This window comes from Pristiophorus japonicus, chromosome 1 (genome assembly GCF_044704955.1).
Source record: "Pristiophorus japonicus isolate sPriJap1 chromosome 1, sPriJap1.hap1, whole genome shotgun sequence".
In the NCBI taxonomy this organism is placed as follows: domain Eukaryota; kingdom Metazoa; phylum Chordata; class Chondrichthyes; family Pristiophoridae; genus Pristiophorus; species Pristiophorus japonicus.
In genome coordinates, this window is record NC_091977.1 from 465,607,531 (window position 1) to 465,621,313 (window position 13,783).

Genomic DNA, 13,783 nt, shown 5'->3' on the forward strand with positions numbered 1-13,783 from the left:
GGCCCCTAAATCTCTGTTGCTCCACAGTTCCTAGCTTCTCAAAATTTATAAAATACTCTGATCTATCTTTATTAGGTCCAACGTGGATGACCCAACATTGAACATATCTGCCTCAGTTTTGCCGACTCACTTAATCTATAAATGACCCTTTGCAACTATCTGCTCCACTACGTACTGTACCACCTAAATTAGTGTCGTCAGCAAACTTCGATGTACAGCTCTCTATTCCTTCATCTAAGTCATTGATAAATATAGTGAAAAGCTGAGGTCCCAGTACAGATCCGCAGGGAACAACACTAGTCACATCCTGCCAATTGGAGTACATACCCATTTTTCCCACTCTGTTTCTTACCTCCTAACCAATTCCCTACCCATGTCAATAGGTTGCTTCTAATTCCATGTGCTTTCATTTTTGCTAAGTCTCTTGTGTAATATGAATAACCAGCTGTACATATTCAGCACAAAAACAGAAAAAAAATATGGTGTTAAAAATAATTAAACAAAACTAAAATATGAAAGTAATAAATAGGTGATTTTCCATCTACCCTTTGTAGGTTGCCATGGATGTGATGTGTTATTACTGTTGGTACGTGAGGGATAATTGTGCAATGCACCATATTAATTGCACGACAAACAAGTGTGCTAGAGAAAACACCTTTAATTTTATAATACTTCTTGATCTTATTAGGCCACACACATATACATTACCAACAAAGAGAAAGCCTTTGCATATACAGTATGTTTAAAGTATGTGACAATAATGCTCCAAATTATACAAAGAAATACATTCTTTAACATTAGTACCACATTCTCTTCACCTGTCAGATAGTAAGTTTGGAAAAACAAATTAATGCTAAAAATATAGAAAACATTATTTAAATGTAAACAACACAATGCTTCACATAACTCATTAATCTGTTGTAATGCTGTTTTTTCAATATGTACTTCTGTATCCAAGTACAATTACAACTGATCTTAGTGCTGATGTTCTTATTAGAGTCCGTGCCATGTGTGATATCTTTGCCAGTTATTTTACCATTGCACCTTCATGTCTATTAGTTTAAAATAACTAATTCCCAGAATTATTACTTGCTTCCCCATTTTAAATCTAAATTGCTTGCTGAATTGATAGCACCAAATTTATTGATTTCATTGTTAGTTGTGGTTGCTTTCACTTGCGCATCTCCACATCAATCATGCTGAAGCTGCCATTGTACATGGATCGATTTTAGCACAGTTGCCTGGAAGATTGTGTAGATGCCTTTTTTAAAAAAAAAACAAAAATGTCATATTTACAAATTGGCTCTATGGCATTTTGGATTTAATCAATTTTCAAAAATAATTTTCATCCCTCCTTTTCTGCAGGCAATGATTCCTTTCTGAAGTAACTGTCTAAAGACATTAGTCATCTTCCAATACGTTGTTCATGCTTATTGTTAATGTGTGATCCTAGACAATGACCACAGGCAAGCTATTCGAGCATGTGGGATATCACAACCAAGCCCAATCACATCCTTACCCAATGTCCAAATATGCTTCTTTCAGCAGCGAGAAGAGGCAACACTGGCTCATTTTTTGGTCCCCAACTCAGAAGTGGTGAGACCAATTGTAGCAAAGCATATGTGAGACATAAGTTAGCACAGGTTACAGATTGAACCTGGGATATTTCTGATTTATATGGCTCAGTTACTCACTGCATTAACAAGCTGAATTTTTACAAAATAATGAGTACCAATTAAATATGCTTTTCTTTAAAATACAGGCTTGTGAGCACATAGTATGGGCTCGTAAACCTGCTGATATAAAATTGCTGATGTTTTGGAAAGTAATTCTTGGTAAATAGAAGCTTAAAAAGTCCTTGTGGTCCAAAATTCATTTGCAAATCCCAGCTGACTGTTTATCAATGTTTCACAAGAGGAGAATGTCTCTTTGATTGAGGCATTACATTTGCTAATTTTCATCCAGGTCTAGATCAAGGTCAACTTCTGTGGTGAGTTTCAGATAAAAGAAACCATAAATAGCCACAAGTAAAATCACTATAGCTGCAATGATGAGTGTCACATCCTATAAAAAAAAAGATAAATGTTAATATTGAACAAATATCAGAAAATGTATAATAGTTATTCGACTTAAAATTTGTTTAAAATAAGTGGATATTTTTGAGAAACAAACAGAAAAGGATGTATTTTATTTTCAGATGGTAAGAACTAAACTGTTTATATTATTCAGCTCTCTGCATGTCTATGTCAGAGTACTTACTGAGAAAAACATACACATATCCAGATGGTCATTCTAAAAACAATTGTTAGAATGATTTTTTCAGATTATTGAATATGGATATCTCATTTGTGAAACCCATTATTTCCATGTGAAGATAAGAGGAATGATTTTCTGAGTGAGTGCAATGAACAGGGAGCCTCACTTACAGGCCTGATATGTCAGGAATTTGTGCGCACATTTCCACCAGTAATGTGCATTTGGATATTCTGATATCAATTTTATTGAGTCAATTTGTGCTATAATCAGATTTCATGCAACATACACTTTAATGTCTAACATTCTTTTTAAACTCTACACAATTGGAAACAAAATAATTTTACTCTGAAACAAATTAGTTTTCACTAACAAGGAAAACAGATGAGAAAAATTCTGTTCACTTCCAAGAATAATATTAGATTATACTAAGTGGGGTAATATCTGTATACTCACTGCTGACTATAATATAGTACCACTGGTACTCTGCTCTCACCAAGTAATATTAAACACATCCCTAAAAGAACCGGCAAGTTTGACTAATAGTAATTATGACAATTATTAGGAGCCAAATAGGAACTACTTGAATAAATCAGAATACAGGGTGGTATCATCCTGATTTTGGGTGGATGGGGTATGAAAAAGCTGGTAAGTTAAATCTGAAGTAAGGTTTAATAAATCCTGCTGTTTATTCATTTTTTATAAATATGAATCTGCTACAAATTGTTTTAACTTTAGGGCTTCATTATCCTTGATGTAAACTTTAGTACAGTTGATGTACTTTAAGCAATAGGTGATCTTTAACTAATACTGGACTGAAAATGACAGTAACAATATTAATAGTTTCACTTTTTATACTATGCAACAAATTATTTATTAGCATCACCCAAAACACCTTGTACATGCATATAACTAAGGAAATCCCATAGGAAGAAAGAATATGGTAGTGTAATGGTTATGTTACTGGACTAGTAATCCAGAGACTGGACTAATTAATGCAGAGAATGCAAATTCCCACCATGTCTGTTTGAGGACTTGAATTCAGTTTTTAAAAAGCTGGTAAATGTTGACCATCAACTTGTTGAACCCAATTGGTTCTTTAGGGAAAGAAATCTGCTGTCCTTACCAGGTCTGGCCTATATGTGACTCCAGTCCCACATCAACGTGATCAACTCTGAACTACTCTCTGTACTGGCCTAGCAAACATGCAGTTGCATCAAACTACTACAAAGAATATTACTTAAGACGACGACCCACCATCACCTGCTCAGGGCAACTGGGGATGAGCATTATAGACCAATCTTGCCAGCGACGCCTACATCCTGAGAATATATATATATATATTTTTTTAAATTGTTATGGAAACTGAACTTGAAAATGGGGTCAAAGGGTGTAATATTTTCTGTGTAAAGAACCTAGCAGGTTGTGTGCAAGTGTGTGCACATGTTGTTTTTGCTTCTGATTAGTCTGGTGTCTGCAGCACTGTTGTGAAGGTTAGTGTGGTTTCATTCTGAGCTGGATTCAGAGAGCGAGAAAGAGGCCATAAAGTGAATTACAGCTAGAGAAGGGGAGCTATTGATGCACAAGGTTCGCCTGATGCTTGAGTGCGTAACCCCTTCTGGTGAAGGCTGCTTAAACATGCTAGAGGACCTCACCTACAATTTTTAAGTTCAAATATGCAGAATACACTCAACCCATTTTACCAAGCATTGAACGGCATAACCAAGAGTCCTTAAAGTAACACTCAAAAGACGGCCAAGAAAATGTTACATTTTTATTTTTCAGTGTTCTTCCTGATCACACAATCCGGCTCACTTGAGGATCCCTTTCCTTGCTTCACCTGCCCTCCCCCGACACCCGACGAACTGATCTTTCAGCCAACCTAGCATGGGAAGCAACCGATCATCTGTTCTCCTAGAACCAGCGAGCTGGAGCAGGGCCCATGTTTGGCACCTGCGGCAGTCAAATGAGGCCTGAACTGAAAATGCTTCGGGTCTGCTGACACCAGCTCTGTGCAGGCGATGCGCCTGTTCCATGGACTTCTTTATATTGCAAAATAAATAGTTTCCTTATAAACATTTATTGATTTTGTAGAAATACAAGAAACATTACAACACAAATATTTGCAATTATAGGCCGGAATCTTCCCAGCCCTGCAAGTGCAGGTTTGAAGATGGGCCCGCTGTCAAAATGGCCGTGATTGACAGTGGGTCAGTATCCCGCTCTAAACCCGCCTCCGTGGAAGAGCAGAGATGAGCCCATCATGGTATCTGAGAAGGAGAATGAATAGGACTTCAACAAAGATGAGAGATAGAGCTGAAAAGAATGTCATAACTTTTGTTGCAGGAGGGAGGGCTTTAAATTCTTGAGCATTGGGACTACTTCTGGGGGAGATGGGACCTGTACAAACCGGACGGGTTGCACCTCAACAGTGCCGGGACCAATATCCTCGCAGTGAGTTTTGCTAGTGCTGTTGGAGAGAGTTTAAACTAGCTTGACAGGGGGATGGGAACCCGAGAACAAATTCAAGAAGGAAGGAAGTAAAGCTGAAATTGTATAGCAAGAATCTAGTAAACGAATCTGATAGACAGAGTAAACAAGGCTTAATAAGTAGTAAGCAAGGAGGTTTTCCTGTGCTAAATGGGTATATCCTTTAATGCAAGGAGTATAGTGAATAAGGCGGATGAGCTAAGAGCACAGGTAGACACTTGCGAGTATGACATTATAGCCATTACAGAAACAGGGCTGAAAGAGGGGCAGGTTTGGCAGATCAATATTCCTGGTTATAGAATTTTTCGAAAAGATAGAGAGGGGGAAAAAAGTGGGGCGGGGAGGGGTTGCGGTACTGATTAAAGAAACTATTACAGCGGTGAGGAGGGATGATATGTTCGAGGGATCATCAAATGAGGCCATATGGGTCGAATTTAAAAATTAAAAAAAGGATGATCACACTGCTAGGTGTGTATTATAGACCCCCAAACAGTGAGAGATAGAGGAGCAAATATGTAGGCAAATTGCTGTGAAGTCCAAAAACCATAGGGTAGTAACAGTAGGGGATTTTAACTATCCAAATATTGATTGGGACAAATATAGTATGAAGGGTATAGCGGGTGCGGAATTCTTGAAATGCATTCAATTGAACTTTTTTAGTCAGAATGTAGCTAGCCCAACACGAGAGGGGGCGGTCTTGGATTTATTTTTGGAGAATGAAGCTGGGCAGGTTGAAGGGGTATTAGTGGGAGAGCACTTGGGTGCCAGTGACCATAATTCAGTCAGATTAAAGTTGGTTATGGATAAGGACAAGGATAGGCCTGGAATAAAAGTTCCGAATTGGAGAAAAGCTAATTTTGCTAAGTTAAGGAGTGATTTGGTCATAGTGGACTGGAAACAGCTAGTTGTGGGCAAATCAGTGTTGGAACAGTAGGAGGTATTCAAGGAGGAGATCCGGAAGGCACAGGCCAAACATGTGCCCTAAAAGAAAAAGGTTAGGAATAATAATTCTAGAGCCCCCTGGATGTCTGGGGACTTACAGGGGAGGATTAAGAAAAAAAGGGAAGCTTATATCATATACCAATGGCTAAATACTATAGAATCTTTAGAGAAATATAGAAAGTTAAGAGGCAAAATTAAAAAAGATATTAGGAATGCTAAGAGAGAGCACGAGAAATTCTTGGCCAGTAAAATTAAGGAAAACCCTAAGAAGTTCTATAAATATATTAAGAGTAAGAGGATAACTAAAGAAAGGATAGGACGTATTCGAGACCATGAGGGTAATCTTTGTGTGGAGGTGGAAGATGTTGGTACGGTTCTTAACGAATACTTTGCATCTGTTTTCACAAAGGAAAGGGACAATGCAGATACTGCTATCGTGGAGGAATGTGATATTTTGGATGAAATAAATATAGTGAGAGAGGAATTATTAAGGGGTTTAGCAGCTTTGAAAGTAGATAAGTCCCCAGGCTCGTGAAGTAAGAGGAAATAGCTGAGGCCTTGACCATCATTTTTCAGTCCTCTTTGGATTTGGGCATGGTGCTGGAGGATTGGAGGACTGCTAATGTAGTACCCTTGTTTAAGAAGGGAAAAAGGGATGGGCCGAGTAATTACAGGCCTGTCAGCCTAACCTTAATGGTGGGAAAATTATTGGAAAAAATCATGAAAGACAGGATAAATCTACATTTGGAAAGGCAGGGATTAATTAGGGACAGTCAGCACGGATTTGTTAAGGGAAGATCGTGTTTGACTAACCTGACTGAATTTTTTGAGGAGGTAACCAAAATGGTCAATGAGGGTAATGTGTACGATGTAGTGTATATGGACTTTAGCAAAGCTTTTGATAAAGGTCCCACATGGTAGACTGGTCAAGAAGGTTAGAGCTCATTGGATCCAGGGCAAAGTGGCAAGTTGGATCCAAAATTTGCTTGGAGGTAGGAAGCAGAGGCTAATGGTTGATGGATGTCTTTGTGACTAGAAGGATTTTCCAGTGGGGTTCCGCAGGGCTCAGTGCTGGGTCCCTTGCTTTTTATGGTATATATCAACGATTTAGATTTGAATATAGGGAGTATGATTAAGAAGTTTGCAGACAACACTAAAATTGGCTGTGTTGTTGATAATGAAGAAATAAGTCATCAGCTGCAGGAGGATATCAATCTACTGGTCAGGCGGGCACAGCAATGGCAACTGGAATTTAATTCAAAGAAGAGTGAGGTGATGCACTTTCAGAGGGCTAATAAGGAAAGGGTGTACACATTAAGCGGTAGGCCACTTAATAGTGTAGATGAACAAAGGGACCTTGGAGTGTTTGTCCACAGATCCCTGAAAGTAGCAGACCAGGTGGATAAGGTGGTTAAGAAGGCATACGGAATGCTTTATTGGCTGAGGCATAGAACATGAGCAGGGAGGTGATGCTTAAATTGTATAATACTTTGGTTAGGCCACAGCTGGAATACTATGTGCCGTTCTGGTTGCCGTATTATAGGAAGGACGTGATTGCATTAGAGAGGGTGCAGATGAGATTTACTAGGATGCTGCCTGGAATGGAGAATCTTAGTTATGAGGACAGATTGGATAGGCTGGGTTTGTTCTCATTGGAACAGAGGAGGTTGAGAGGAGACCTCATTGAGGTGTACAAAATATTGAGGGTCCTGGACACAGTGGATAGTAAGTGCCTATTTCAATTGGTGGTGGGGTCTATTACGAGGGGGCACAGTTTTAAGATGGGTGTTGGAAGGTTTAGAGGGGATTTGAGGGGGGGGGGGGAGGTGCTTCTTTACAGAGAGGGTTGTGGGGATCTGGAACTCACTGCCTGGAAGAGTGGTGGATGCAGAAACCCTCACCACTTTTAAGAGATGGTTGGATGGGCACGTAAAGTGCAGTAACCTGCAGCATTATGGACCTGGAACTGGTAATTGGGATTAGAATGGATGACCTTTTGTTGGACGGAGCAGATATAATGGTAAGTGCTGCAAGGAATTGAAAACGGCCAGGGTGATCTCCTGGACTAGTTTCGATCACCTGGATGGATCGAAGAGAATTTTCCCAGATTTTTTTCTCCCTAAACTGGCCTGGGTTTTTATCTGATTTTTGCCTCTCCCAGGAGATCACATGGCTCCGGTTGGGGTGGAGTGTAGAATGTTTCAGTATAAGGGGTGTCGCAGTTGTGTGAGGCGGACTGGTTGGGCTGGGTGCTCTTTGCCTTTCCGTTATTGTTCGTAGGTTCATATGTAACCTTCAGGGCTACTGACTAAGGGCTGTGCAGCTCTTTGTCGGCCGGCGTGGACACGATGGGCCGAAATGGCCTCCTTCTGAGCTGTAAATTTCTATGTTTCTAACTGATATCCAAGGAGAAGAAAGACAGGAAGACTCAGTAGAAGGAAGCTGCTTTCAGAGTAGGAAATCTGTAAGGCCATCTCTGGAAGAGCAAATGACTAAGGTATAAGCATACACAGTGAACAGGAGTACAATCCACAAACCGCTCTCTTCTCACTAAGAGATAGACAGAGATGCCACCAGTTTTAAAGACACGGGAGCTGAAATTGCCCTCCCGATGAAAAACTGACACAGTCACCGGTTTTGTAGTTTTTTCTCCACCCCAATCCATGGGGCGGAGACTTGAGCAATATTCAGCTGTTTGTTTATTTTTGCTCAGGGACGGTGTTTGTGGCGGCTGCGAGGAAGAAGTGCCCTTGGATTGGAGCTGCCGTCGCTCCAAGTCATCAGCGCTGCGCTGATGACGTCAGCGTGTCGCTGATGATATTAATGCAATGTGGTCATGCCACGTCGCACTGACGTGTCACAATATCCCTCCACTTCATTTAAAGGGGAGGGCCGCTGCGTGCTCTACAGTAAGTTTAGTTGGGCCCACTGGGCTACCAGGGAGGGTTTTGGCCATGCCAGTGGCCTGGCACCCAAGAGGGGGTACTAGGCTGCCTGTTGGCGGCCGACCGAACCTGTGGCCACCATTGTTGGGCCGACCTCGGAGTCGGCCGACAATTAAAATAAAATGGAGGCACCGGCAGGGCGCCCTTTATGGAGCTGATGTGGGGTGGTGCCAACCTGGTGCATTATGTGACAGTCAGGGTGCACAGCGTGAAGCATAGTAAATGTGGCCATGGTAAGGACATCCCTGGCCTCCCAGGCAGCAATGTGGTCGGGTGCTGATGCCGTGTCCTGTGCAGCATCAGGTGATTGCAGAGAAGGTTGGTGTTGCTATTACTGATGCTGGACTATTTAGTGATTTTGGTTTTGGGGCTGATTGTGGTGGAATTCTAAGGACCCAAGGTGACATTTTTTGAAGGGCACTGATGTTGCTGGAATAGATGGCAGGTGAGGCTGAGATGGTCTCTATGTGACTCCACGTTCATAGCAATCTGGCTGACTCTTAACTGAAATGGCCTAGCAAGCCACTCAGTTGTCCCAAATTGCTACAATAAAGTATAAGAATAATAAAACTGGATGCACCGTTTGCAAACAACTTCAGCCAGAAGTGCCGAGTGGATGTTCCATCTCGGCATCATCGCAGAAGCCAGTCTATAGTCAACTTGATTAGTGCTGTGAAGAAACGACTGAAGGCACTAGATACAACAAAGGCTGTGGGCCCCGGCAATATCCCGGTTGCAGTGCAAAAGATATATGCTCCAGAAGTAGCTGTACCTCTAGCCAAGCTGTTCCAGTACAGCTACAATAACTGGCATCTAACTACGTGGAAAATTGCCCAGGTAAGTCCTGTCCACAAAAAGCAGGACAAATCCATCAGGTTACTCTCAATCATCAGCAAAGTAATGTAGGTGTCGTTGACAGTGCTCTCAAGCATCACTTACTAACCAATAACCTGCTCAACGATGCTCAGTTTGGGTTCCACCAGAACCATTCGACTCCAAACCTTATTACAGCTTCGGTCCAAATAAGGATAAAAGAGCTGAATTCCAGAGGTGAGGTGAGAGTGACTGCCCTTGACATCAAGGCAGGATTTGACAGAGTGTGAAATCAAGGCGCCTTAGTAAAATTGAAGTCAATAAGAATCAGGGGAAAACTCTCCTCTGGCTGGAGTCCTACCTGCAACAAAGGAAAAGGGTTGTGGTTGTTGAAGTCCAATCATCTCAGCCCTAGGACATCACTGCAAGAGTTCCTCAGGGCAGTGTCCTAGGCCTGACTATTTTCAGCTGCTTAATCGATGATCTTCCCTCCATCATTAGGTCAGAGATGGGCATATTCACTGATGATTGCACTGCTCAGTTCCTCAAGTGCCTACATGCAGCGAGGCTTGGGCAACATTCAGGCTTGAGCTGATATGTGGCAAGTACATTTGTGCCACATTACTGCCAGGCAATGACTATCTCCAACAAGAGAGATTCTAACTACCTCCCCCTGTAATTGAATGGCATTACCAGTCTCAAATCCACCACCAACAACATCCTGGGGGGCGGGGGGGGGGGGGAGTGGTCACCATCAACCAGAAACTTAACAGGACCAGTCACAAATACTGTGCCTACAAGAGCAGGTCAGAGGCTTGGTTTCTGCAGCAAGTGACTCATCTCCTGACTCATCAACGCCTTTCCACCATCTACAAGGTACAAGTCAGGAATATGATGGAATACCCTCCACTTGCCTGGATGAGTGCATATCCAACAACACTCAAGAAGCTCGACACGATCCAGGACAAAGCTGCCCGCTTGATTTTCACCCCATCCACCACTTTAAACATTCACTCCTTCCATCACTGGTGCACCGTGGAATTATTATTTTTTTTCTGCAGGCATGGCCCAAGGAAAAATGTTCTCTTTTGTTGACAAGTTAAAATAGCTTTTCTGGCATCACAGTTGTGGTGGCCAGCTTCCAACCAAAGAACAATGACTTTGAACCACATTTGACTAATATTTGAACAAGTCTGCCATCTCTGGGTAAGTTTTGCCTGTTTTTAGTTGTGCAACCAGCTGGAACACTGCAGTACAGTGGAATACTCCCCAACTTGGAAAGGAGTGAAGGCCTACGTTTAAAGTAAGAAGTGGCAGGAGCAATCCTATCCTGGCTGATCATGAACTGACGCAGATGGCTGTCAAAAAGACTGTGATCTGGACCATTTTATAGTGTAAGCAAAGGAGTTGCAGCTATGGAGGAGAGGAGGGAGCAGAAAAACAGAAAATAATTACATGATCAAAAGCTTTGTCTTGCAACATCACCAAATTTTACTGGTTAAATTAATTCACACAAGCGCCATATAATTTTTAACTATTAGAATGTTTATGCCCATTTATGGATAGTTTATCTTTAACGAAAACATCTGCAGACTGTTTAAGAGCTTTTTTTGTTCTAATCGCAACATTCGTACATCTCAAGAGGCTAAGACTGTGCAAGAGCTTCCATTTATTTTCCTGTATCCACAGCTGTGCTCACAGACCCATCTGGCCACACAGCTACTAATCTTAACAGGATGTAATAAACAAGTGACACACAACTGCAAGCTCCATCTGCTGAGACCAGTGGACAGCAGGACTGTTTGAAATAATCATTGCTGTTCTTGGTTGCATTAGCATGGTCATATCCAACATTCTTGTCTTTCCTTCTGGGAAGGCTTTCTAAGATCACAATTGCCTCGTGTAAAACAAAAATGTTGATTCTTTTTTCAGTGGCAGGATGACAAAAAACTATAGTATGGAAGATAATGCATTTTTTGCATGTATTACCATATAAAACTCTGTATATTACTGCTGGACCGCTGCTTTTATTAACTTAAAAAACATTTATGCAAAACCAAAATTAAACCTGCATACCATTCCTTAGGTAGTCTTACGATTCTGCTATTTTTTTCATACCCGTTAACCTATGGTGAAGCAGTTATTCACCACTAATTCTGGGTCAGTAGCCTCGAAAGAGAACATTAAATCTGCAGCTAAGCACACAAGTAAATGTTGGACAACAGGGCAAATAAAAAGACCAAAGGCATTTATCATAGCTTCCTGCTGCAGTGATTTGGTCTGTAGGAATTCTTGGATCTGAAACAGTTTCTACTACAAGTTGCCCTAACTGCAGAATACATTTGGGGTGCTTACTGAAGTAAGAATCTTTCCCTTGTGATGATGGGCTTTCCTGATTTGAAGATTTCCCTGCTGCGACATTTGTCTCCAACAAAGGTCTAGTTGATTGGATTCCTCGTCTAGACAATACTTCTGGCCCTGGATTAAAGTTTTACCACAAAAAAGGTGCACTTGATAAACAACTGTCAAATCAGCTACTGGAATTACATACAAAGGGGAAGATATTCAACTTGCCCCAGGTGTAAAAGTGGTGTTGTGAATCAGTTGCCCATTAGAGAAATCACCCAACTTCACAGGCGATCTGTAGAACGGGTGGCTGATGCAACACCACTTTCATGCCTGGGTGGCAAGTTGAAAATCTACCGCGTGGTCCCTAATAACACACAGATCCAATAATGGCAAATTACTTTGATCATATGCAGGAGCTGGTCACTATTCTTTTATCAAATCCTAATGAAGGTAGTCCAAAGAATGGACATTGCCTAGAGTTCAAAAGGGACCTCTAGGAGTTCCAAAGAAGCAGCTTAACATCTCAAACAGGAACTTTCTGAATGTGGACTTTCAAAATCTGAATTACAATAGATTGAACACCAAAACAGTTACTGGACCTACTCCACTACTCCGCCACTGGCATAGCATGGCTGTACTGTGTATTATCTACAGATTGCATGCAGCAAGGTTTCTTTGGCAGTACCTCCCAAGGTAACCAAGGTTACCCTGGAAACATAGAAACAGAGAAAATAGGTGCAGGAGTAGGCTATTTGGCCTTTAGAGTCTGCACCACTATTCAATATGATCATGGCTGATCATGCAACTTCAGTATCCCGTTCCTGCTGTCCCTCCATATCCCTTGATCCCTTTGGCCGTTAGGGCCACATCAAACTCTCTTTTGAATATATCCAACGAACTGGCCTCAACGACTTTCCGTGGGAGAGAATTCGACAGATTCACAATTCTCCTGAGTGAAGAGGTTTCTCCTTATCTCAGTCTTAAATGGCTTACCACTTATCCTAAGACTGTGACCCCTGCTTCTGGACTTCCCCAACATTGGGAACATTCTTCCTGCATCTAACCTGTCGAATCCCATCAGAATTTTACATGTTTCTATGAGGTCTCCTCTCATTCTTCTAAATTCCAATGAACATAAGCCTAGTCGATCCAGTCTTTCTTCATATGTAAGTCCTGTCATCCCGGGAATCAGTCTGGTAAACCTTCGCTGCACTCCCTCAATAGCAAGAATGCCCTTCCTCAGATTAGGAGACCAAAACTGCACACAATATTCAAGATGTGGCCTCACCAAGACCCTGTACAACTGCAGTAAGACCTCCCTGCTCCTATACTCAAATCCTCTCGCTATGAAGGCCAACATGCCATTTGCCTTCATCACCGCCTGCTGTACCTCCATGTCCACTTTCAATGACTGATGTACCATGACACCCAGGTCTCGTTGCACCTCCCCTTTTCCTAATCTGCACCATTCAGATAATATTCTGCCTTCCTGTTTTTGCCATCAAAGTGGATAACCTCACATTTATCCACATGATATTGCATCTGCCATGCATCTGTCCACTCACCTAACCTGTCCAAGTCACTCTGCAACCTCTTAGCTTCCTCCTCACAGCTCACACTGCCACCCAGCTTAGTGTCATCTGCAAACTTGGAGATATTACATTCAATTCCTTCGTCCAAATCATTAATGTATATTGTAAATAGCTGGGGTCCCAGCACTGAACCTTATGGTACCCCACTAGTCATTGCCTACCATTCTAAAAAGGACCCGTTTAGTCCTACTCTTTGCTTCCTGTCTGCCAACCAGTTCTCTATCCACGTCAATACATTACCCCCAATACCATGTGCTTTAATTTTGCACACTATTTTCTTGTGTGAGACCTTGTCAAAAGCCTTTTGAAAGTCCAAATACACCACATCCATTGGTTCTCCCTTATCCACTCTACCAGTTAATCTTCAAAACATTCTAGAAGATTTGTCAAGCATGATTT

At 41.6% G+C, this 13,783-nt stretch overlaps 1 protein-coding gene across 3 annotated transcripts in view; it reads right to left on the reverse strand.

Moving 5' to 3' along the window:
- Nucleotides 1-1,272: 1,272 nt before the first annotated feature.
- triqk (triple QxxK/R motif containing) overlaps nt 1,273-13,783 on the reverse strand; it is a 181,431-nt gene continuing 168,920 nt past the window's right edge. For all 3 annotated transcript variants that reach the window (XM_070876289.1, XM_070876298.1, XM_070876306.1), the window contains one exon: nt 1,273-2,064. In XM_070876289.1, coding sequence (XP_070732390.1) covers nt 1,951-2,064 — 114 coding nt within the window. In that variant the 3' untranslated portion in view covers nt 1,273-1,950. The remainder of the gene's footprint in view (nt 2,065-13,783) is intronic.